Below are 27,411 nucleotides of genomic sequence, written 5' to 3'. Positions count from 1 at the left end.
CATGACGCACTGCCTTTTTTATCGAAAGAATGAATTACCAAAAACGATCAACCCATTTCGATCTGATTAATTGTTCATTCGCAATTCGCAGAGTTCGCTATGGCTAACGTTACGTGCGAATATGACAGCGGTAGCAATAACAGCGGCAATGTACCAAGTCTGAATCAGCATCAAACAGATGGAACAACGGCTGGGCGTAGAGTGCGACGATCGGAAGCCATTCTACGCCAAGCAGCGGAATGCGTTTCACGAGGCGAAACATTTCAAACTGTGAGCGATATGTTTAGCATACCTATTTCGACAATCAGGTATTTTCCATTTTTATATGCATAATATCTGTTTGAAACGATGTTTTGTTTTACTGCAGATTCTACATGGCTCGTAAAGGAATCCTGCCACGTAGGAAACGTGGTCGGACAGCAATTTTACCATACGTGATGGCTGGCACGAGTCAAGTTACCCAGTCGCTATCGAACGCAAACCTATCTCAGTTTCATCAGCAGCAACCAATTCAGCCGCAGAGTCGCAGCCGATCTGCCAGCCCCACGGAACCACCTTACCATTTCGCAAACTATAAGCTTCCTGAACTGAGACCAAAGCTTGTCTAGTTCGGACAATAGGTATTATTGTATATTGCTGGTTTCTGTAACCGTTGAGTGCACAGTGCTGCACAGTATTGGTTAGCAAGTTACCTACGAAAATCGATCTCTCAGGATGCTCTCCCGGACATAGTAGTATAGGAAGCAGACGCAACACCGACACAGGATGGCAGTTTTTGCTACATTTCACCTCGTGATTTTACAAGTCAAAGTTAAATTGGTACAAAGTAGAAGAGTTTTTTTCTGTTGATGTTTTACGTAGTCGTGCTTATCATCGAAATATAATGCGGTTACAACCAAATCATCCGCATTCTTCAAGTGTCGTAGAGTTTGTTAACATGAAGCACCAAAAAACAACACAGATATATGTAGAGTATCAATATGGAGCAATTCCACGCCAAATCATCCGGCCGCTGACCCGACTTTCTCCGATTTTTTTTAAACTTTGTACTTTTGATGGAAGCTTCCCAAAAACACAATTTTCATTATCATATGACCTATTTAAATTACGAGTGATTTTTGAAAAGGGCGGCGTAATCGAAATCATGGGTCTTTCTTTCAAAAAATCATAACTCAAAATCCAGATGTCTTATTAAAATATGATGTTCGACAAAGTTGTTGGAAAATCAATGAACTATTTAGGAAAAATAACATTTGAAATGCGCTGTTAAAAAATCTTACTCAAAAATTTAGTTCAATATTAAAAACTTTTATATCTCAAAATATCCTCCCTTCGATAATTTTTTGTATGTTTTTATTGGAAACCCTTTGAACTTAACAAAGTTTGACGTATAGTGGTGCTGTGGAGATATGAATTTTTGAAAATATATGAAATTTCAATATATCAATGTATCAATTTATCGATTTTGTCCAGAAAACATGAGCAAAATTCTTCTGAAGACATTTTATTCAATTCAATGTTAGATCTATCAGTTGAAACCCTCTGCTCGAAAGGCACCTCTATAACATTTTTTTATTCAATTGATCTTGAAAGTTTTTTTTCTTTCAAATGATGATTCATCATTACAATTCACACAAATACGAAGATAACAACGGTCTGTTTTGTTTTGTGGACAGAGTAATTGATCCATATAAGTAGATTCTTCATATGGCATGTTGATTTTTTTCAAACTATTTACCATTAGATTCACGTTCTCATGTGTCATACAAACACAAACATTATGTGATCCTGAAACACTCAGTAGCTTACAACGTTTTAGTCGTAAGTTAGCAAATGAACTGAAGCTGATCTGGATATCCTCATATTTTTCTTTGAAATATTGGAATGATTATTTCAGGGACATCATCAAAATACGTTTTTATCTTAATTGACGTTCAGCTTCTGTAACCTCCGACACATAATCTCTTTGCCCTGGCATAACTCGACTTACTTCATCATCGTCATAAAATTTCGCAAGTATGGATTTCAAATCATCGTTCAGACCATGGCCTATCGAAGGATGAAACAATAAGAGAATTCCTTCTTCGGCAACTAACTCTTGTACCTAGTAAAAAAAAGAATGAATAATGTAAAATAACTATTGAACCAATATTGTAACCAGTGTTGCCACACGTACAGATTTATCTGGAAAGGTACAGATTTTTTCGATTTTTTGATACAGATTTTCGTCAAAAAGTGGGGTAAATGATCTTGGTTTGTCCGATTTAGGGTATTTTTACGCAACTTGTAAATGCAAATCGATTTTTCTTCAAAATCACATATAATCGATACGAGTTTGGGTTTGTTGAAAAGCCCCAAGTCTCTAGTTGCTAATACTACCATAAGGCGTTTTTTTATCCCTTCTGTTTATTTTAGGCTCATTAGCATTATTAGCAGTAACAGAGCCGACTTTTTTAATCGTGGACATGTCACATGTTTATCATATCTATAATTAGCACATTACACAGTTGCCATTTTTCGGCGTAGAGTATTCCCTTCTATACCATTGCATATGGTACACATTTACACAGTAGCCATTAAGGCGTAAGAGTTTTCTATCTGTTCTTCCATTATCCAGTTAGACCGGACAGCGGAGACAGTTGTTGATCATTGTTGAGTTATTTATAGAACAGCAGCCCGATGTTTCTTGCAGAGCAGAGCAGTTGTATGGATGAATCGATCTTATCCATACGATCGTCCACGCAACAATCATCAGCGATGGAGATCGATCCACGATCGATCGTAGTTATTCTGTAACAACACAAAGATGGTCAATGAGGGCCCTGAGACACCATAAGGCGTTGTAATTATTCAAATTTTTATGTTTTTCAACGATTTTCCTTAAAGAGAAATTATGATCATGGTTTGTCCAAAAACGATCATGGTTCGTCCGGTTTTAGAAATCACTATTTTTGAATGAAAACATTCGAATTTCCAAGTAGATGTTGCATTCATCATTGTTTGAGTTTACTGTCATCATATCGATCCATTCATAATTTAAAGTGTTCACCTCAACACATTCAACACAGAAAAACTTTATTTCTGCTATGCACGAAGGACACAATAAACTAACTGCAGCTCGCCATACGGTTGCCATACAAATCATGTGGATAAAAAAAACATTGGTGAATTGGACAACTCATGGTCATAATTGAGGTCATCGAAATGCGTTAATTTAAAAGTTCAGTTGTGTAAATCTGATACAAATGGTGTGCAAGCATGATGTTTAAAATATTTGTAAGATCTATAATCCAGAAAAGGGTTGAATACGTGCCAAATAATCATCTGGTGATTGATTAAAAGTTAGCTTAAATGAGGGGCACATTGACACAAATAGAAGGTGTATTTTATAATCCTTTAAAACATGTGAATCCGTGAAAATATATAACTACTGTTTTATTTATATGTTTCGAAACATTCGAATACTTGATTTGAAAAGGTGTGCTGAATTAGAGCATTAAAATAAGTAGGCAAACCATAATCATATTTTCGACCGGACAAACCAAAATCATTTACCTTACAGATTGGTACAGATTTTCTCCACGCGTGAACTTGCTTACATTTGAACAAAACAACATTGAGGTACATGACGACTTTTACGCCGCATTATCGCTTGGTGCTGCTGATCATAAAAGCATTTACAATGCAATAATTGATCAGTTTTATAAGAACGAAATTTCTTACCTCATCGTCTGAAAGAATTAGCGTCGGACGGTGCGACGTATGTTTTGCCCCAGACCAACAGATTGAATCGTTTGTTCCAAGCTGAAAAACCTGAATTCACAATGCTACATGAGGAGCTGGAAGATTTTTATTTGATAATTCTCACTTATATCTACGAAGAACGTAATAACGTTGATTCAATGTTCAATGCTATCAAATATGAAGATCATTTGAGAAGCGACACGAATTTCAGGTTGGAATAGGAACAAACTTATCAGAACAATGGACAGCGAAAGGCAGATCATTTCAAAGGATATTTGTCCCAGTTTTTTTTCCTGGAGCTATTTGAACAAATGAGAAGAATATACGATGTTAATGATTCGACGCTCAAGTTTGCGGCAATGTTAAATCCCAGAAACTTTTTCAATTTGACAAGCATTAACGTTGTGTTAGAAGCGTTTCCAGGATTCTACAATGGGAATGTACAAGATTTGGAGAATTAATTCCATATCCTAAAGATACAATTACTCCGTGAGGAAATCACAATTTCAGAAAACGAGCATGTGCAAATTGCGTAAAAAGAATTGACGGTTCGCTCGTCTTTTCGTCGCTTCAATGCCTTGTATGTAACGTTCTCACTATGCCTGACGCCTCGGCAACTGTCGAGCGATTTTTTTTCTGAATATAATCAGAACAAAAAAAGCTTCGAAATCGGTTCAACAACGATACGATGAACGCTATTTTGAGATCAAAAGATTTGGTCAAACATCGTGACGGCAGCTCGAAAATTTTAATAAATGATAGTATGCAATCTAGATTCAGAAAAAAAATATGTATAAGCATCATCAAACACATGAATGCCTTGCAAATGTAAATGTAGTATTTGTAGTAAATAAATATTTTGTTCATGCTAATAAATTATTTTTTCTCTACAACGAATATTTTCGATGGTACAGATATTTTTTCAAAAAAAAGTGCAGATGAGAAAGATTTTTGACCCCTCTGGTACAGACTTAAATGTGGCAGCACTAACTGTAACCTTAACCCTTTTCACAACATATTTCTCGGTACCAACGAACTCATTTAAAATGCGTTATGTAGTCCAAGACTTTGGTAACATAGACAATATCAGAATTTTTTCGTCCCGAGAGCACGTTGGATCGTGAAACTTCTCTTTCAGCTGGTCGATGATTTCGTCGTAATCGTTTGCTTTTGTTCTTAAAGTTTCTAAATCCTCATCATTATCCCCTTCCAAGTTGAATAAAAGGCGCTTTACTCCTCGCACAATTTCCTTTACTTTTTGTTAGGGATAGCACGCACCCCCTAACTTTTTAATTTTTATGGGCGATGCATTTATACTTTGGATGGCGCTGTTGAATATATGTACGTTATACGAGGGCGCAACTTCATCTACCATAGATTGTACTGATGTAGATGGTACTAATATGGTGGAAATTGTTGACTGGCTATTATGTCCGAGGTCCCACGAAAGGCGTGAACATTTTAAAAAACATGATTCTAATATAAAATTTGTTATCAATGGTCCTATTTTCCAATTAATGGTCCTAGTCCTAGGACAATAAACATTGTATAGTTCTTCATGCAGAATTGCTTGTAGAGTCGGTTTATTGCGTTACTCTACTTGTAAAGCTAAAATTTTACAAAATACTGAAATTTCATAAATTTTCAAAAATTTGTATCTTCATTTCGTAGAGTTTCCACGGGACCACTGTATATCAAACTTTGGTAAATTAGACGGTCTTTCTAATAAAAAATATACCAAAAAATATCGGGGGTGTTTTGAGATATAAAAGATTTCACTAATAAATTAAATTTTCGAGTAAGATTTTCTATCAGAGCATTTCATATGTTATTTTTCCTAGTTCATTGATTTTCCAACAACTTTGTTGAACATCATATTTTAATCAGACATCTGGATTTAGAGTTACAATGTTTTGAAAGAAAGACCAATAATTTCGACTAGGCCCTTTTCAAAAATCAGTCGTAATTTAAATTGGTAATATGATAATGAAAAGTCAAAATTTGCTGTATTTTGGCTGATTTGGTGTGGAATTGCTCTATGAAAGTATAACCGTATTTTCTAGTATGCGTGTTGCGCAACAAATGATTGAATCTACCTAACAAACAAATTCAATTTATTTCTACTGGATATAGGTGTATTCATTAGCGGTAGCTGTGAATTACTTTACGTGTGTATATTTGAAATGATCTGTGCATTAAAGTAATGCCAATATGACCTTTCGAGTGATATTGTATTTACGTTTCCTTCATTTGACTATAACTTTAAAAAACTATTCAATTCAGACTTTGTAGAACAGATTGAACAACTCACCTTTAATCGTATGTGCAATCATCATTATGTTCATATAATTATAGTCCTACGCGAAGGCTTGAAACACCTATTTGATTATAAATATTTTAAACTGAACTTAGTCAGCTTTTATAGACTTAAGGTAGATGATAATCTGTAATAGACAAATAAATGGTTTCGTATCAGCTTCAGAGTTGCACAGTTTCATCAATATCACTAACAACTAACGTGCAACGTTAGTCACTTGCTACTGACGGAATTTTTGGTCAAATGGTGACTGACGAAGTACGATGCAACATGATACCTGTTGCCGAGCTCGATTGTCGTAGATTGTATTCAATTTTCATCGAGCAAAGTTACGATTTTCGTTTCGTTTGTTGAATTTGATTTTTATTTAAAGAAATATTATGTCGAACGGTGAGAACAGTAGTGTGGGGTGTCCCTCTATGCAGAGAAAGCGAGCTCACGGCAGGAAAAGTTTTGCCGAAATTGCAAAAGAGTGCTGCAAAATCGAAGGCATTACATATTATTGTGCTATTGATCTTGACAGTGGTTGTATTTATATACAGGAGAATTTCGATTCAGGAAATTTGGTACGACACTTCCGGACCAAACATAAAACGGCAGCGGAAATTAAAGGGCTCTTTCCCGATGGAAATCAAGAAAAAAGGCACGATCAATCACAAAGCGCCTTGTTGTAGTGAACGTATGTCCAAGGAACCATAATGCTTGTCACGCAACACAACCTGCCTTTGAACTGTTTTCAATGGGAGGGTCTTAAAATGTTGCTTGACCCTATAGTAGATGCTGTGAATACAAAAGTATCCAGATCAAACATCAAGGTTCGGATTTCTGCACCAGCAAACAAACTGAAATCAATAATGGCAGTCGAGATGAAACACAAGCTGGTATCTATTAATTTGGGTTCTGCATTACGGCATGGTCGTCACGTTCTCGGAATCAACGCACAGTACGAACTCAACGGAAAATTGGTGATTTGATCCTTGGGTATATTCGTTTATGTTTATTTATTTATTTAATTAATATTGATCTCTGTTGTAGGAATGATTGAAGTAGACCAGATACAAACTGCTGTATTTTTTCGTGATAAAGTATTGGAAACTTTGCGTGTCTATAATTTGAAGAAGGGGGAGGAGTATCTAACCATCATAGAAACATTTATTGTATCCTAAAACCTCCATATGCCTATTTTGGTTTCATTTGCTTGAGTAATTCTCGAGTAATGCAGAAATTTGTGTTTCATTTGTATGGCAGCCCCCCCTTAGAGAGGGGGGGTGGAGTATCTAACCACCATAAAAACATTTTTTGCACCCTAAAACCTCTATATGCCTAATTTTGTTTGTGTTTCAATTGTATGGCAGCCACCCCCTTAGAGAGGGGGATGGAGTGTCTAACTACCATACAAACATTTATTGCACCCTAAAACCTCCATATGTCTAATTTGGTTTCATTTGCATGATTATTTCTCGAGTTTCATTTGTATGGCAGTCCCCCCTTAGAGAGGGGGGTGTTCATTTTAATCACTAGAAATAAATATTCGCTCGAATCATCGAATACTGAAAGACAATTATTCGAATGAATCGAATATTACTAAATGGCCTATATTTGCATATATTTGCAAAGCAGGTTCCCCTAACATCTTTGTTTTGAAGTCCTTGTAAGGGAAACACATTTCAATGGGAACGAAAATACCTCCGATTTGCGTGTGTTTGCAAAGCAGATACCCCAGGCACATTGATTTTGAACTCTTTGTTGGGGAAATCGTGAATCGGGCCAATCAAAACGTGGAGTAAGGGTGTTTAGAAAACGCTTGACATTTCACAGTTATTTAATTGTTTATCTCATGAAAAATAACATTTGGTTCGTTGTGATAGAAGCGTAGAAATATTTGCCATCAAATGATGAAACATCTTTCCTATCTATTGGGAAATGTTCGAGTTAGAAGGATTCGATATTTTTATTTTTTCCTGCATGTTCTGTGTTTAGGTTTTAATTTTACCCCCCATATATTCCAATTAGACGTAGTCCCACGTCAAAAATGAAACTATAGTTCATTCAAGAAATTTCGAATTGAATAAATAGTAGTCTTCTATTGTGCTGCGTCTGTAACGTGCTAAGATTATTTATATAGGTGGTTATAATGCATTGAACATTGATATAATATAGCTCTAAATGTGATTAATGTGATTTAAATTGATATACATCCTGTAATGAAAGTATTTGGCTGACATTTTGAAATATTTTAGAGAGTGTGTTTTTTATAACAAATACTTCTTTAATTCTATTTTACCCAGCATAATAGTTTGACTTTGATTTAGATATATTAGCACATTAACATATTCTTTAATTTAATATTTCGAGTTAGCTTGGATTATTTTATTTGATGCAACATTTATTTCAACAATCAGGGATTATTTTACTGTCCAAATGATGTTTAATCTTCCGATGAGCTAGAGCTGGCATCCAAAATTACTTCAAATGAGAATGGTTGGAATGCATAACCCAGACCGGCGTAGAACTTGCTCTGGAATTCCACCCTGTCGAAAGATAATTATTTTGAGCCAAAGTTGAACAATATGTTTATTGAATATTGCATCGTACCAATGCAAACGAAGGGTGTGAAGGAAAGCCGAGAGTCCTTCCATGAGCACCAAGATGCCAACGGTTAAGATAGCCCAGAAACCAAAAATGGCCCACAATGCAATTCCTCCGATCCAACCTTCTTGTTGGAGACCATTCTTTAGCACCATATTCCACAATACTTCAGCCAATTCTAAGAGTCAAGAAAATCAGCTGTAATTTAGTTAATACTTCAAATATAGTTTCAATACTTACGAGCATGAGCGAGAGATAAAGCCCACAAACGAAGATACGAAGCAGTGTGTGAAACGGATCCTAGAACATATTCAATGGTATGAATGCCCTGGTGAATGAATATTTCCGACATCTCCTCATTCTCATGTCCGTGTCCACCGCCGGTTCCGCCTTGCTGATTGACCGGAGGTTGTGCCGCATTGTGCTGATTAAGGCCTCCCTCTGCATCACCATTCTCATTGCTGTAGGGAGCCATAGGCTGATGCTGTAACATGGGTAGGAATAGTAATAGAACAATGTAGATGTAAATCATCTTACCGCTACCTCCTTACGGCTACGCATGATCATAATCGGCTTAGCCAGGAGCATCCATGGTACACAGAGCAGTGCAACTACGACAAGGAACTTTTGTAGCCCAGACTGTCCGGCGAACATGAAAGGATCACATTCACCTACTGGAGCAGATGGCTTGAATAAGACCATGTTGATGAATGTTATCAAAATAGACGGAGCACATCCAGCGGAGTATCTGACAGTGTCGCTGCTAGCAGAGTATGAAGTCCATTTGATGAACATCATCAGCGTCATGTAGAAGAACAGGAAAACTAGGAAGATAACTTGCGGGATGAATTCACAATAGATAGACAGTTTGTTCTTGAAATAACGGTGATTGAACAACCCCACGAAGACGCCAAACAGCATGTGGATGACTCCAAATATAATGGAAATCTTCATTTTATAGGCATTCAAGAAAATAATTTTGTTTCCTGCTATCTGCCACACTGGATCCAACCCAATCGGATAGGGTGTACCACTGTAGTCGTTGGTTCCTGGGTTCAGTTGAAGTGCTTTGTTCGTCATAACAGTAGAAGTGTTATAATTGATGCTCCAAGTCGATCCAAACACGTTCAGCGACTTGGAAAAAATGTCATTATACACGAAACCAGTGTACATTGAAAACACTCCCATCAAGAAAATGATGTAACGTCCACCGAAGAAGATATTCCAAATCTCGTTGTCAGTTTTCTTGGCCGCAAGTGGTTTTTCCTTCAGCACCATCCAGAGACCGAAGAGAGCCATAATGGCGCCGTGTCCCAAATCGCCAAACATAACCGCGAACAAGAACGGGAACGTAATGATTGTATACGGTGCCGGATTCATCTCGCGATAGCTCGCAACGCCATACGCGTTTATTAACGCTTGAAAAGCGCTCGTAAACTTGTTCGTCCGGTTGTAAGTCGGTGGGTCCTCGAAGGTTTCCATCCTATTCAAAATAGGCGGAACCGATGAACCCGATCTTTCCGTTCCTCGACGCAGCGCTATTTGGATAGTCTCAATGTCCAACAACGGAACCCAGCACTCGGCAATCAAACACTTCTGGGTTACATCCAAGTTGAACAGGTTCAGCGTATGGTAGATGGCTTTAATTTTGCGCACCTTGACGAACCAATTTTTAAGATTCTTAGCGGCCGCCACCAGAACCCGGTGACGATGGTCTTGAGTTTGCCCGAGGACAGTGTTCAAATCCTCGATGCGGGTCATAACACCCATTGCCATCTCACGTCGGTCGGTTGGTGCCTCTGGACAAGGGTAAAGCGTAGCGCGGAAACCCTCACATATCTTCTTGACACGCGTTTTCAGCTGGTCTCCTTGGAAGAAGATGATGAACACCGACTTGTAAACTTTGTCGCCCTGAAATGAGAAGAAAATGAAATGAAAAGAGTGACTGATAACGATCGAAATGCACAGTCTTTCAAATAATTTCAAAATTATACATCCCGGTATAACTAGAAACACATTGAATCGATTCGAAGTGAATCAGTTTCCGCGCAAGATTATAAAGAAAAATGGTTAATTGACACGACCCATTGAACAAGTTTAGATATCCTCGCACAATCAAAAAAGGTTCCAACGAAACCTGCGATGACCATAGAAAGTGATAGTTTAGCTCGAATTCTGAGTAACAGGCATCTGTTCCTGGCACGGTTCTTCGCGTCTGTCGCTCTCTGGCACTCGGCATCAAACCAGCCGTTAGGTAAGGCGGAAATTGAGAAGCGTATAGCGCTCGTAAACGAACACGAGACTACCAAGACTCATACGTGCCACAAACGTAGCGTGGTGGAGCGCATATTCAGTCACAGTTTGGTGCAAATAACGTGCCACTCGCATACAATGTCTGATTCACACAGATTTGCGCGATATATTTATTTACTAACACAAGCACCCGACCGGTACGACCACACAGTGTCAAACTCATCGCACTATATGATTGTTCACTAACACAACTACCACAACCGGTACGACCAGCACGAGAAACTGTGGTTCAGGCACAGCGTCACGCGAGTCGTGTCTCCGACTGAATATGCGCTCCACCACGCTACGTTTGTGGCACGTATGAGTCTTGGTAGTCTCGTGTTCGTTTACGAGCGCTATACGCTTCTCAATTTCCGCCTTACCTAACGGCTGGTTTGATGCCGAGTGCTTTCCCAGCACCACGAAACCGACACCCCGACCCGCTGCTTTGCCGCAAATGTAGTAGATCTGGTACTTGAAAGAAGTGTGCGCAATAGGGTCTATTGTACGGAATTCCCTTTCTCCTGAATATGGCCACCGAACCTCTGAATCGCTGCGAATTTGACTCCCTGCTGCTGTAATTCTCGAGCAAGCTACCCGCTCGCGCCGGTTCATTGAGAGATCTGACGTTCCAAGTACCTAATTTCCAATCGTTCACCTTTTTCGTGCTCCGTGTTCGTTGCCAAGGTCTTTGCCGATTAATCCGTTCCGTATTTCTATATGCGTTGTTCGTGGTTAGGATGGGTTTCGGTATGCTACCTTACCAGGGTCGCGATACCTACATCCTGCTGATGGGGCTGCCTTCTTGGGTGTAGCTGGCGAGATATATTTAATTCTCAGCCGCTCGCTCCAAAACAGACGCTGTTGGGCCGTTCCTCCTGGAGATCAGACGCACCGTTTTTTTTTTGGGCTGAGACACTTATGGCGGCGTCAACTCGCCTTTTTGGAGTCGTTAGGGAAGATTGTGTAGAGCCCACTACGCATCTTCCGGTCCTAACTAACTCCTGTTGCTTGTTCGGGGGTACTTATTCATTGTATTCACCTCTACCCTCCATATATGAAGTCCGTTTCGCTATCCACAACCTGCGACCAGTCCGATCCCTTGCAGCTAGGCTGTGCATGATCCCTGTGATGATATTACTACGACACCCATATTGAACTTTGTGCGAATAACTACGGCACTCGTTATGAGTTATTATTTTGCAAATTTAACATGTTTTGAGTTTTCGTTCGATATTCCTGTGTCTAGAATCCAACCTTCCCGCAAGCGTGATGTTTTTTCAAAGAAGGTTAGCGTATTGGCTTTAATTTAATATGTCAAATATCTAAATCGGTTAAATAGTTGAAATTTAATGATTTTATGCAAAAAGACATTTTTGGATGAAAGGGGAAAAATGATTTTTCCGACCACCGATTAATTTTGAAAAATGATATCTTAGAAACGAAAAAAAGCATCTCTGATATCAAATTATGTTATATAAAAAATTCTCAGCTTACAAGAAAAAATATAAAAACATATAGCGCACTCTAATCCAAAGCCACGAGAACAATAAAAAACGACTACAATAAATAATAACAGGAATAAAACTCACTTGCTTTGCGAGCTAATATTTTAATAACAGCTAGCTCATTGTCTTCAATTTGATATGTCGATCATCTAAATCAGTTCAGTGGTTCAAAAATTATGAATTTTTGAAAAAAAGTAATTTTTGGGAAAAAGCGAAAAAAAAAGATTTTTCGAACTACCCTTATGGAAATGGGCATCCTAATTAAAAAAAATAAAAAATACGGGTCTAATGTTTTGCGATAAGGAACAAAATTACCACTTTTGACGAAAATCTGAGAACCACTATATCAGTTTGGCGTGGAATGGCTGAATTAATAATAAACAATACAGAAATAGTTCTCAGAGCATAAATTATTTCTAATAAATGTTTCTAGTAAGTTTTCAAACAAATAAATATTTCAATGTTTTGTCAATATGTCCTATCTAAACCCATAACATTAATTTAGCAAGACAGCAAGAGTTTTTTTTATTGTAAAATGTCACCTTTGCTACGAGCCTAAACTTGAAATTGTATGATCTATGTCACGCGAGATATTGATCACTAAAGCCAGCTAACGAGAAAATAATGGATTACTTTTTCCCCAACCTAATATTATGTTTCATATTTTCAAAGTTCTATTTTTTTTTGGCAGACTTATCTCACTTCTTAACTAGGCGAACCTAGCCAGAATTTTCACCTGCCCCCGGGCTTCTGAATGCCAAAGGGGGACTAGGCTCTGCGGAATGCACGTATCTGCATGCTCGTGCTGTTTCAGTCCTGACCGAGAAATTGTCGGACAATCGCGCAGGTGCTAAGGATGACCGACTTTTGGATGCCGGCCAATTCATTATCCATGTTCAACACCTTTAGCGCTTCCAGAAGTGTCTTCGGGACAATTCCAGTTCCAGAGAGAACGACTGGAACAATTCTTGGGACCTCCCTTAGCCCCCACAGTTCCTTGAGCTCCACGGCCAATGGTCGGTACTTGCAGATTTTGCGACCGTGGGTCTCCTCCAGATTCTGGTTCAGAGGAATAGCGACATCGATGATGGTGACTTTGCGGTCGCTCTTGTCGTAAACCATTATATCTGGACGGTTGTGGTGGATCGAGAGGTCGGTCAGAACAGTGCGATCCCAGTACAGCTTGAAACGGTCATTTTCCAGGACAGGAGCAGGCAGGTACCGGTAGTTTGGTACGTTGTCTTCCAGTAGAGCACATTGGAGCGCCAGTTGTCGATGAACAATACGGGCCACGTTGTTGTGGCGCTTGGTGTAGGCTGCGTTGGCCAAAACGGGACAGCCTCCCATAATGTGCTCTATGTTTTCACCTGGTTGATGGCACATCCGGCAAATGTCATCAACGTCTTGATGCCAGACGTACCGCCTGCAGTTTCTCGTCGGCATTATCCTGTCCTGGATGGCTATCATGTCGGCTTCTACTACTGAAGAGAGTTCACCACGCGTTAGCCACAGATTAGATGCGGCCTTGTCGACGTGTGGCCGGTCCAGTTGATGGGGGTGGGCACCATGCACTGTGTTACGCAATATGCGAACGCGCCTCCGTTACTGTTACGCAATATGTGAACGCACCTCCGTTACTGTTTTGAGCCCCTACCTGAACTCATCGTCACTGACACGGACAAATGGAAACAAATTTCACAATGGAACAAAATAATGTGAACTCTTATGATTAAATAGTTGAACTCCATGTTGAATTCTATACATATTTCATATTCCTTAAATCTTAAATACTATTCTAAAAGTAATTAAAACTATTAGTACGGTTTGATGAATTAAAGGTTGTTTATAATAGGATATTGCTGAAATTGTAGGAATAGCAATAAACCTCACAAATTTACATTAGCAAATCGCTCTCTGGATATAGCGGAATTTTAAGAAGACACTAAACATCTTGTTGCCGTCTCATCTCATCTTGTTGCCGTTTCGGAAACAAATTAAATTTTCCGTTTATGATCCAGAATGTCGAGCGGGAGCGTAGCAGGTGCAGGTGCTCGTTCCTTAAGGAACAGGAAAAGCGACTCTCCTGGTGGAGATGGGGCCAGTTGTGGTGCCTGTCGGCGAGTTGATAATAGTCGGATGGTGCAATGCGACGAGTGTGACGTGTGGTTCCACTACGATTGCGTAAATGTGGACGACAGTATTCAGGACAAAGACTGGAACTGTAATGGATGCGTACGATCATTTCTTGAGAAAGAAAGATGTTCATTCAATGAGCAATTGAAGTGTCTCGAACAGCAGAAGATGCAGTGGCAACAAGAGCAACAAAAACGTCTGGAACAGAACGAAGAACGGCAGTGTTCGCTTGAGCAGCGGCAGAAACAACAGGAATTGCAGCAGCAAAGCGAAAAGCAGTTGAATCAGTTGCAGACAAATAGGTTGCAGTTGCAGCTGCACAGTATGCCAACGGAAGGCGCTACAAATGTTCCTAATGAACAGGATTCATCGAACAAGCGATTGGGCGCAACTCCAAAGCAACAGGGTCAAGGTCCGAAATGTGTTGGTTCAGAACAGATCGCAGATGATAATCAGCGTAACATGGAACCGTTAGCGAATTCTACTGCAAATAGAGCTACAATCGACAAAGGTGACAAGGCATCGTCGAAAGCGTCTAAGCGTTCAGCAAAACTTCGTGTGCATCAGGTGAAAGCATTGGAAGCAAGACAAGCGTTGGAGAAAAAGCAGCTCGAAGAGCGATTGGCATTAGAGAAGGAGATGTTAGAGCTGGGTGATTCTGATGAGGATACTATCGGTGAACTAGAAAAAATCGAGGATTGGCTAGACAAAACCGATAAAATGGGATTGGACAAACAGAAGTGCGTTGACGAAACTCCCTTACCAGCATACGAAAAATATGTGAGCGTTCCGGTCGTTACGACAAATCAACAGCAGTTTCCTAGTGACGTTGATCCAATGGTGAACGTCATTCAGCAACGTCCTTGTGGGAGCATGGGATTGCCGATGACTGTTTCAAATTCAACTCCACCGTTCAACAACTATTTACCACCCTTCCCACTCTACACTACAGCATCTCAACCGATGTTATCAGTACCAGCGCATTCACAACCACAACCACTGTTGTATCCGTTTGTAACCAATTCATATGTCACATTGCCTAACAACCATGATCTCCCAATTGCCCAAATGGTGTCATCTACTCCACATACAAGTGCATTAATGCAACCAGTAAACAGTGACACTGTACCGTTGAATAGTGGCCATTTAGCAGCCAGGCAGACTGTTAAAGATCTACCCAAGTTTGGTGGAGATCCAGAAGATTGGCCACGGTTCATAGCAGCGTATGAAAGAACTTCCAGGATGTGTGCATTTCGGAACGACGAGCTACTCGATCGACTGGAGAGGAGTCTATATGACAAAGCTCTAAATGCTGTCAAAAGCCTTCTTCTGCATCCTGATAATGTTCCTGTCATCATGAATCGTTTTAAAACATTGTTTGGTAATCCGGAATCTATTGTGGAGACGATGGTGAGGAGGGTGAAAATAATGCCAACACTGAGAGTTGATAAATTGGAGACGATTGTGGATTTCGGTGTGGCAGTGCAGAATTTATGTGCTACAATTCAAGTCTGTCGAATGGACGAACGATTATACAACGTTACGTTGCTTCAGGAGCTCGTCGACAACTTACCACCCACTTTGAAATTGCAATGGGCATTCTACCGTAAAGAGAAAAGAGCAACTACATTACTTGATTTCAATGAATGGCTAGAAAAAATGGTTGACGCAATAAGCCAAGTGAGTAGACCACAAGTTGGAGTCAAACCTTTGAAGATTGAGAAGAAAGGTCGAAAGGAAGACGCTTATGTTCATTTGCATTCCACGCAATCACCTGAGACTGTGAATCGCAAAACATGCTTAGCATGTGCCTGCGAGTGCAGTAGTTTGGAGAAGTGTAGCAGTTTTCTGAAGATGACGCCAAAAGCACGGTGGGCATTGGTGAACGAGAAGAAAATTTGTCGAAAATGTTTGACTAAGCACTTCAAGACATGTGAGAGGAAAATAGCATGTAATCAGAACGGATGTAGTTTTTTACATCATCGTTTGCTGCATGATGATAGTAAGCATAATAAGCAAACGCCGAGTTCAATGCAGTTTTCCTCGTGTAATGCACATCACAGTTCTCTTGGTGGAGTGCTCCTAAAATACATCAGAGTTAAAATTCATGGTAAGGGCCATTCGATCGATACGTATGCTTTTCTTGACGCTGGATCAACTTCTACTCTGATGGAACACAGTTTGTGGGAGGAATTAAATCTGGGTGGTGAAAAAACTCCGTTGTGTATCACTTGGACTGGTGGTCAAGGAAGATACGAGAATAGTTCGGTTAAATGTTCAGTTAACATCTCAGGTTCTCAAAATCCTACCAAGAGTTTCCATCTCTCTAAGGTACACACTGTGCAAAACCTAGACCTTCCTGCTCAGTCAGTGTCGATATCAGATCTAACGAAACACTACCAATATTTGACTGGTCTTCCCATCGAATCTTATATTGGAGTGAAGCCCCGACTCCTGTTAGGTGTGGATAACTCTAAATTAGACTATCCACTGGACTCCAGAGAAGGGAGCGAACATCAGCCAACAGCAGTACTAACGCGATTAGGCTGGCTGATCTACGGACCATGTTCTGTCACGACACATACAGCGACCAGCAAAGATATAGCGTACAGCTACCACATCTGCGAGTGTGAAGCGCTTCACTCAGCTGTTAAGAATTATTTTTCTCTTGATAGTCTTGGCGTGAAACTATCTGGAAAGTCATTGATGTCGAAGGATGATGAACGAGCACTGCAGATACTGCAGTCAAATACGGTGCTAAAAGGAAAAACGTACGAAACAACTCTGCTGTGGCGCTTCGATGATGTCCAGCTGCCCGACAGTAAAGCCATGGCCCTGAAACGTCATCACTGTCTAGATAAGCGCATGGCTCGTGAGCCGGGATTAGCTAAGGCGTTTCAAGAAAAAATAATGGATTATAAAAAGAATGCATATATTCGTGAACTTTCACCCCAACAGGAATCCATGCACCATGGACGTTCATGGTACCTGCCAATTTTTCCAGTTTTTAATCCGAACAAACCCGGAAAGCTTCGGATTGTTTGGGACGCGGCGGCGAAAGTAGGAGGCCTTTCACTTAATTCTTTCCTACTAAAAGGGCCAGATTTAGTTACTCCACTTCCTCATGTACTCCATCTTTTTCGAGAGTATCGAATAGCAGTCTCCGGGGATGTTCGTGAAATGTTCCATCAACTATTAATGAACGACAACGATCAACATTGTTTGAAGTTTTTGTGTAACGACGGTATCCCCGGACAAGACCCCAAGGTATACATGATGCAGGTGATGACGTTTGGTGCCAGCTGCTCTCCAAGCTGTGCACAATTCGTCAAAAATATCAATGCTGAACGCTTCAAAGACCAATTTCCTGAAGCCGTGGAGGCGATTATCAAAGGAACGTATGTTGACGATATGCTGTACAGTGTCGAATCGGATGAAGATGCTGTTAAACTTGCACAGGATGTTCGCTACATTTATGCTGAAGGGGGTTTCGAGATTCGTGGATGGCTGTCAACCTCGCCGAAGGTGGTGGATGCCATGGGTGAACACCAAACGTGCCAGAAGAAACTGAGTCACGCCGAATATTTAGGAACCGAGAAGGTCCTCGGTATGTGGTGGGATACGATCAGCGACACCTTCACATTCAAAACTCCAAAGCGATACAGACAAGAGTTGCTGTCTGGACAGCAGATTCCTACGAAAAGGGAAGTATTACGAATTCTGATGTCCGTTTACGACCCATTAGGACTACTCGCAAACGTACTAATGTATGCGAAAGTCCTTCTCCAAGATATATGGCGAATAAACATAGGATGGGACGAACCGATATCCGCCGAACAATTTGAAAAATGGATCATGTGGCTTGATGTACTAAATAAAGTTGAATCAGTTGCTGTTCCTCGATGCTACCGTACGATGACCACTTCGTCGATAGAAACCAACGAAATCCAACTACATGTTTTTGTTGATGCAAGCGAAAATGGCTACGCAGCAGTTGCGTATTTCCGTTATGAAGAAGGTGATACCATAGAGTGTGCATTTATAACCGCGAAGACCCGAGTCGCTCCCCTGAAGTACGTTTCGATTCCCCGGTTAGAACTGCAAGCGGCAGTGATCGGAATGCGTCTGGCGAAGAATATTGGCGAAACTCACCGAATATCGCCACGAAGACGTTTTTTCTGGTCAGATTCGAGGGACGTGTTGTGCTGGTTACGGGCGGATCATAGAAGGTACAGTAAATTTGTCGCAGCAAGAGTTGGCGAAATTCTGGAAAACTCCAACATATCGGAGTGGCTCTGGGTGCCAACAAAATTAAACGTCGCCGATGAAGGGACAAAGTGGCAGAAAATACCTGACTTAACGTCTACGAGTCGGTGGTTCAAGGGACCTGAATTTATATGGCAGCAACAGGATACCTGGCCAGACCAGCCAATGAATCACGAATCAACCGCAAATGAGATGAACTTGTCGATAAACGTGCACGCTATCGTGGATCCTGTCATCGATTTCGCCAAATACTCCAATTGGCGGAAACTCGTTCGAACTGTTGCATACGTACTGCGATTCCCTATGAACATTCGCAGTAGATTACAGCACAGTACACATAGAACTGGCGTCCTCAGTCAGTTGGAACTCACAGAAGCATAGAATTTTATCTATCGACAAGCACAACTGGAGGAATTTAGTGAAGAAATGTCAATACTGATGTGCTCCAGAAACAATGCTGGAGTTGGAGGAGCCCGAATTCCAAAAAGCAGTTCCCTCTACAATCTGTCACCCTTCCTCGATGCAAATGGGGTGCTGCGCATGCGTGGGCGAATAGCTGGTTGTCAATACATCGAACCATCGGCTGCTCATACCATCTTGCTGCCGAGGAGACACCCAGTTACAATACTTGTCGTACAATCTGTCCATGAACGCTACCACCATCTCAATCATGAAACAGTGGTCAACGAATTGCGCCAGAAGTATCGAATCCCAAAGCTGCGCAGTGTATGCTACAAGGTTCGTCAAGAATGTCAGATGTGCAAGAATAACAGAGCTCGTCCACAGCCTCCTTTAATGGCTGATCTTCCACCAGCGAGGCTCGCTGCGTATTCCCGGCCATTCTCCTACATCGGGATCGACTATTTCGGGCCGATGCAAGTGATCGTTGGTAGACGCACTGAGAAGAGATGGGGTGTGCTTATCACTTGCCTTGTGGTACGTGCTATACATATAGAGATCGCTCATACACTCAGTACCAGTTCTTGCATTATGGCCCTTCGCAACTTTGTGGCCAGGCGTGGAACACCCATCGAGATTTACAGCGACCGAGGAACGAATTTTGTCGGAGCAGATCGAGAACTGCGAGAAGCATTAAATTTCGTGGACCAAGATAAACTGATGGAAGAATTCGTAACATCGAGCACTAAGTGGATTTTCTTGCCTCCGAATAGTCCTCATATGGGAGGAAGCTGGGAGAGGTTGGTACAATCTGTGAAAAAGATATTGAGCAACATGAAACTTCCACGATTGCCAAATGACGAAGTTCTGAGGAACTACTTGCTAGAGGTTGAAAACACCATCAACTCGCGCCCTCTCACATATGTACCCATCGAAGACAACGAGAATGAAGCACTTACACCCAATCATTTTTTGTTGGGTTCATCCAACGGTTCAAAACCTCTCGTGCCATACAACGAGAGTCTAGCTACGCTGACCAATACCTGGAAAACTTCACAAGTTTACGCCAACCTATTCTGGAAAAGATGGCTGCGGGAGTATTTGCCATCAATAAGTCGGCGAACGAAATGGCATTACCCAGTAAAACCTATTCAGGTCGGTGACGTTGTGGTAATCATCGATTCAGATTTACCAAGAAATTCGTGGCCTAAGGGACGCGTTGTAAGCGTTAAATCCAAGGACGGCCAAGTACGTAGTGCTACGGTGAGGACCCGTCTGAATGTATATGAGCGCCCGGTGGTGAAGCTTGCGGTTTTGGATGTCGGCGCAACATCGAGTAAGCAGGAACCAGGACCCTGCGTACTGGGGGGGGAGTGTTACGCAATATGCGAACGCGCCTCCGTTACTGTTACGCAATATGTGAACGCACCTCCGTTACTGTTTTGAGCCCCTACCTGAACTCATCGTCACTGACACGGACAAATGGAAACAAATTTCACAATGGAACAAAATAATGTGAACTCTTATGATTAAATAGTTGAACTCCATGTTGAATTCTATACATATTTCATATTCCTTAAATCTTAAATACTATTCTAAAAGTAATTAAAACTATTAGTACGGTTTGATGAATTAAAGGTTGTTTATAATAGGATATTGCTGAAATTGTAGGAATAGCAATAAACCTCACAAATTTACATTAGCAAATCGCTCTCTGGATATAGCGGAATTTTAAGAAGACACTAAACGGAAAATTCATCTTGTTGCCGTTTCGGAAACACACTGCCTTCTGCTTCCAAGCTGCAATCTTCTCCTCCACTGTCTGCAGATTGCAGTTGAGTTGGTACTCCGCTTGCGCCAAGTGCAGAGCGCTGTATCCTCTGTCGGCGGCGCAGACAGCCCGGTATAGCGCGTTTTGGTTGGCGCGTTCTGCGAAGTACTCGCGCAGTTGTCGTACCTGGGCAACACACAGTGCAGATATGTCGACTATTCCAAGTCCCCCTTCTTTGCGTGGCAGTGAAACTCTCTCCAGTGCCGATTGAGGATGGTGCATTCCGGCCTCTTTAAATGCTTTCCTCATCCTCCTCTCAAGGTCCTCTAGGTCAGTTTTGCTCCATTTGACTACACCAAAACTGAAGGTCAGCAGGGGAACCACGAATGTGTTGATCGCGCGTACCTTGTTCCCCGCGTTGAGGGAAGTCCTCAGGACACAGTTCACTCGACTCAAGAACTTGTCTCGCAGCTCCGTCTTGATGTCGGAGTGGCGAATCCCGGTGAGCTGTCGGAATCCAAGATATTTATAGGATTCGCCACGAACCATGTCTCTTATGAACTCACCGTCATAGACCTCGTAACCTCCGGATTCGGTAAGCTGCCCTTTCAGATGGACACAGCGGCACTTGTCAAGGCCGAACTCCATGCAGATGTCCCTGCTTATGTCTTCGACAACCCGGATAGCTACACCTAGACGCTGACGTGAATCAGCGTAGACCTTGAGATCATCCATGTAGAAGGTATGGGTCACTTCTTCGTGGGCGCCGTCGCCATACCTTATTTTATAGCCATGACCGTTTCTATTGAGCGTCCTACTGAGGGGGTTCAGTGCCAGACAAAACCAAAGCGGGCTGAAAGAGTCGCCTTGGAATATCCCCCTCTTTATCTGCAGCGTTCTAGACTGCAACACATTTTCCCCATTACTGAGGTGCAGAGACGTACTCCACTGCCTCATCGCATGCTGCAGGAACCTAACGAGGACGGGATCAATTTTGTAGAGCTCCAATACCCGGACGAGAAACGAGTGAGGTATGGAGTCATAAGCCTTCCTGTAATCGATGTAGGCCATACTTAGGTTCCGCTGGTTATATACCGCCTGGCCGACTATGGCTGCGTCGATGATGGCCTGGTCTTTGCAGCCATGCGTATTTTTCCTGCATCCTTTCTGCTCTTCTGCGATGATGTGATGCTGTTCGCAGTGAGCAGAAACTTTGGCGGTAATTATGCTGCTCAGTATTTTGTACAGACTCGATAGGCACGTTATCGGTCTGTACTTTGATGGGTTCAATGTGTTGCTGTCTTTCGGGAGGAGGAAGGTGACGCCACGGGTGGCGAATTCAGGAAGGTTGTGTGGGTCACGTAGCACCTTGTTGAAGCACTCAGCTATCTTTGGATGTGCGACGGTTAGCTTCTTGTGCCAGAAGTTCTGAACACCATCGGGGCCCGGTGCTGCCCAGTTCCTCAGGTACCGCGAGGCTTCGCGGACATCGTTCTCTCCGACGATGATAGCTGGCATCTCTCCAATATCACCACAACTCTCCTCCTCCCGTCTTAACCACATTTGCCCGTCGCGATGTTCTACTGGGGTCTCCCAAATACCAGCCCAGAAGTTCGTCACATCGCTAATATCTGGCAAACCTTCGCGGTAGTCGGGCTTCTCGTCGCTAATGTGGTCGTAGAACGCTTTCTCGTTATCTCTGAACATCCGATTTTGTTCCTGGCGCTTTGCAGAGTCAGAGTAACGTTTCAGCCGTTTTGTAAGGACGCTCAATTGCTGTACCAGTGTGTCGAGTTTTTCCGTCAGCTGGTGAGCTCCCAGCTGGCGAAGTTCAGTAGGCCGCACGATCACAGCAACTTGGCGACATAATTTCGCCGATCTGCTGCCTCTTTTGTACGCCATCAGTCTTCCAATTGCGGCGCGCTTGTTTAGGATCCGTTGCTCCAATCTCCTTCGCCATGGAGGCTCACTGTGGCCTCCACTGGTGCTGATTCGCGTGCCCCACTCGCGAATGAATTGCTCAGCCGTACTGAACTTCGTCTCGACACATCGCTTGCTCTGCTTGTTCTGGAGCTTAGTTCTCTCTGCACCTGCTGCTTGATCTCGTCGACTTGCGTTTGGGAGAGCATATTGTTGCGTACAATCGCTCTACGCCTCGCGTTCATCGCGTTTTGGTCAAGCCTCCCGACGAACTCTGGATACGCTTCCTCGAACATTGCGAGTATTCGAGGGCGACCGCTCATGTCCGTCTCCAAAGCAGTGCAGATGTAATAGGCGCGGATCACGAATTCGTTCATTTCGTGTGTCCATATGATCCGTCGCCTAGTAGTATCCACAAGTGTGGACGACTGTCGTCTGACAGTCGCAACACGCCTCGTAGGCGCAGCGTTTCGTTGGTGATGTCGATGGCTGCTGTTTCCGTGTGGCGGTAGCTCTTCGGGTTGAACCCGGCTGGTGGCCCGCTCTTGCACCTCGCCCTCCAGCCGCTGGCCGCTCGCTCTTACTCCCGTTCCAGGACCAGCTCCAGTTCGGGGACCCTCCTCGGGCGATCGCATTCTAAGTATTCTTCGTGAACGTAGCTCCATTTTCTGGGTGTATCTCCTTTGCCCGGGAGACAGCGGGTTGGCAAGGCCTCCATGACCCGGGAGGCCTTCCCCGGGAGAGATATAGCGCTCTGACTCGCTCGCACCCCCTCACTTAGCCACTTTCGACACCCGTTCTCGGAGCCAAGACCAGGTGTGTGTTTCCAGTTCACGCCCGATCTAAAAATGTCGTCATATGATCTTCGTGGAGGCGTGAGATAGGAACATTTGAGACCAACAGGTAGGCTCCTACCCTAGTGTTGATCCCCATTTGAGAACAACTCCGTATTGCTCTGGGCATACATCCCAGAGCAATACGGAGACAAAGATACTGAATTCGCTCGAGTTTAATGAAGTGTGTTTTGGCAGCTGATTGAAAACAGAAACTGCTGTACTCCATCACTGAGAGAATAGTTGTTCTATACAACATTATAAGATCTTCGGGATGGGCTCCCCACCATGTGCCGGTAATTGTACGGAGAAAGTTTATTCTTTGTTGGCATTTTTTACTCAGATACCTAATATGGGCCCCCCAAGTGCATTTGGAGTCGAACCAGACCCCAAGATACTTGAATGACATAGCATGAGTGATCGGTTTACCCAAAAGTTGAAGCTTTGGTTTTGCTGGTTTATGCTTCCTAGAAAAAACCACCATCTCTGTTTTCTCCGTGGAGAATTCGATCCCTAGCATAATGGCCCAGGTTGAAAAATTGTTCAATGTATCTTGTAAGGGTTCTTGCAGGTCGGATTCGTTTGATCCTACGACAGACACCACTCCATCATCTGCAAGTTGTCTTAGGCTGCAATTTTGTGTAAGGCAATTGTCAATGTCGCTTACGTAGAAGTTGTACAAAAGGGGGCTTAAACATGAGCCCTGGGGGAGGCACATGTAAGAGACCCGACTTACTGCCGAATCTCCGTGAGAAAAGTTCAAATGTTTCTCACAAAGCAAGTTATATAACATATTATTCAATAGAGGCGGCAGACCCCGAGAGTGTAATTTGTCTGACAAAACCTCTATTGAAACAGAATCAAAGGCCCCCTTTATGTCCAAGAATACTGAAGCCATTTGTTTTTTTTCGGCGTAAGCGATTTGAATTTCTGAAGAAAGCAACGCAAGACAATCATTCGTCCCCTTGCCCCTGCGGAACCCATATTGTGTATCTGAGAGTAGGCCATTCGTTTCAACCCATCGATGAAGGCGAAACAAGATCATTTTCTCCAACAATTTCCGTATACAAGACAGCATTGCTATTGGGCGGTACGAATTGAAGTCGGACGCGGGTTTTCCGGGTTTTTGAATAGCTATAACTCGTACTTGTCTCCAATCATCCGGAACAATATTATGTTCCAGAAACCGATTGAATAAATTCAACAAGCGATGTTTCGCCACATCATGGAGGTTTTTCAACAAGTTGAACTTAATTCTATCCGTTCCCGGAGCCGAATTGTTACATGAAAGGAGAGCGAATTCTACCATCGAAAACCCGGAATCAAGATCGCACCTATCTTGTGGTATATCTCGAACAATTTTTTGCACAGGAACGGAATCGGGACAAACCTTCCGTGCAAAATTAAAAATCCATCGATGTGAATATTCTTCGCTTTCATTCGTTGAAGAGCGATTTCTCATGTTTCGAGCCACTTTCCATAATTTTTTCATTGACGTTTCTCGTGACAAACCTTCCACGAAATTTCGCCAATAAGCACGTTTTTTTCCTTTGATCAAGTTTTTAAATTGATTTTCAAGGTCCAAATACGACTGAAAATTTTCAATGGTTCCACGTTTCCGAAAAGCTTTGAATGCGTTCGATTTATCCTGATAAAGCTTGGAACATTGGCTATCCCACCATGGATTGGGAGGCCTTCGGCGAAGAGTGGAACCTGGGATGGGTTTCGTTTGAGCGCGAACCGCGCTGTCATTGATCAAACGAGAAAGGAAGTTATACTCCTCCAATGGAGGTAAACCATCTCTGGAATTGATACCTAGAGTAATCGCGTCCGCATATTTTTTCCAGTCAATGTGTCTTGTGAGGTCATATGCCATGTTTATAGATTCAGAAGAATTCGACCCAATGGTGATGGAAATTTTGATTGGCAAGTGATCACTACCGTTGGGGTCCTGGATTACATTCCACTCGCAATCTAACGATAGTGAATTCGAGCAAAGCGAGAGGTCAAGAGCACTTGGGTTAGCAGGAGGTTTAGGTACACGTGTTGTTTCCCCAGTGTTCAAAACGGTCATATTGAAGCTGTTACAAAGGTCATATATCAACGATGAACGATTGTCGTCGTACTGTTCCCCCCAGGCAGTTCCGTGAGAGTTGAAGTCTCCCAAGATTAATCGTGGCTCAGGAAGGAGTGAGCACATGTCAACAAGTTGCTTGCGGCTAACCGCAGCTCTCGGAGGCCAATACAAGCTGACTATACAGAGGTCTTTGCCTCTGATGTTTGCCTGACAAGCAACAGCTTCGATCCCTCCAATAGGTGGAAGGTCAATTCTAAAAAATGAGTGACACTTATTGATCCAATAGTACTCCTCCGTATCTGTCATCGCGGTCCAAGCGTATTATATTAAAATCGTGGAAAGAGAGATCATTTTGAGAAGAGAGTCAGGTTTCGGACAGAGCAAAAACATCACAATTGAGTTTATGAATTAGAAATTTGAATGTATCCAATTTAGGGATAAGACTACGACAATTCCACTGTAAAACAGTGATATCTCCGACCTCTCTATTTAAATTAGACATCAAGAGAGATAATCATTGCAAGGAGGGGCCATGTTTGCATCAATTGCTGCAAAATTGTCTTTAGTACTGGAAGCATTGCGGTGACAATGGTTCTGATGGAGTCGGAAACATTAAAACACGTGAAGATTTGATCCACAAGGTCAGACAACTTTATAAATCCCGATTGGGAAGTTGAACTGGACGGAAAAACAGGGACAGTTGGGGTTTTTGATGTCCCCTCGAGTGCTGGGTTGTTCGAAGGTGAACTATTACCACGGAGGCCAGGAGGGACCTGATTTTGCTTATCCGCTGCACTCGATTTTTTGGGCAAGCTAACAGGGGGTATCACCGGAGGGACTTGTCCTTGAACTTTGGGAGTGGTCACATTTTTGCGCCGGGGATTCCCTTGAGAAATAAACGGCGTGCCCCCGTTAGCTGTATCCGCTTCCATTTCGTCAACTGGCAACGTAGCGAAGACATTGTGTGTATTGATTGGTTGTTGTTCTTGAGCCAGTGGAGAAGCGCCCTTCAAAATTTCTGCGGAAGTGCGTTTAAAGCGTTCCCTCAAAGAGCGCTTCTGTTTCTCCCAGCGAATCTTGTATGTTTCACAAGCTGAGAGCACGTGTGGGGATCCCCCGCAATATGGACACTTATGCTCAGTCGCACTGCAGGATTTCCCCTCATGTTGTTCTCCGCAAGTGGCACATCGTTCTTTATTGGCACAATAAGCAGCCGTGTGACCAACTGACTTGCACTTTAGACAAGTCATTGGCCTTGGGATAAAAAGTCGCACGGCTAACCTCAATTTATCTACCATTACGTAGTCAGGTAGAGCTGAACCAGCGAAGGTGACTCGAAACGAGTTGGACGGCGTAAATTTAGTGTCATTTCCTTCATGGGAGACTGTTCCGAGCTGGCGGCAACCCAAGATCTTAACAGTCGTCGAGGGCAGTTTTTTAAAACGGCCAGTACCTTCACTCGTAATGTATTCGCACGTCAAGCCCGTTTCGGTTATCACACCCTCAATTTCGACTATGTGAGAGGGAATGTAAACCCGATACTCAATTGTGAAATGCTGATC

At 42.4% G+C, this 27,411-nt stretch overlaps 1 protein-coding gene across 8 annotated transcripts in view; it reads right to left on the bottom strand.

Moving 5' to 3' along the window:
• Nucleotides 1-8,142: 8,142 nt before the first annotated feature.
• Nucleotides 8,143-27,411, bottom strand: part of LOC129779628 (V-type proton ATPase 116 kDa subunit a 1) — a 42,599-nt gene continuing 23,330 nt past the window's right edge. For 7 of the 8 annotated variants that reach the window (XM_055787249.1, XM_055787470.1, XM_055787614.1 and 4 more), the window contains 4 exons: nucleotides 9,188-10,561; nucleotides 8,891-9,134; nucleotides 8,657-8,828; nucleotides 8,143-8,592 (listed from right to left, as the gene is read on the bottom strand). In XM_055787249.1, coding sequence (XP_055643224.1) covers nucleotides 8,490-8,592; nucleotides 8,657-8,828; nucleotides 8,891-9,134; nucleotides 9,188-10,561 — 1,893 coding nt within the window. In that variant the 3' untranslated portion in view covers nucleotides 8,143-8,489. The remainder of the gene's footprint in view (nucleotides 8,593-8,656; nucleotides 8,829-8,890; nucleotides 9,135-9,187; nucleotides 10,562-27,411) is intronic. The other variant, XM_055787327.1, reaches the window with a different exon arrangement.

The sequence above is a fragment of the Toxorhynchites rutilus genome, chromosome 1 (assembly GCF_029784135.1).
Source record: "Toxorhynchites rutilus septentrionalis strain SRP chromosome 1, ASM2978413v1, whole genome shotgun sequence".
Classification (NCBI taxonomy): Eukaryota; Metazoa; Arthropoda; class Insecta; order Diptera; family Culicidae; genus Toxorhynchites; species Toxorhynchites rutilus.
The sequence above is the reverse complement of the archived record's forward strand: the minus strand, read 5'-3'. Positions and strand labels throughout refer to the sequence as shown.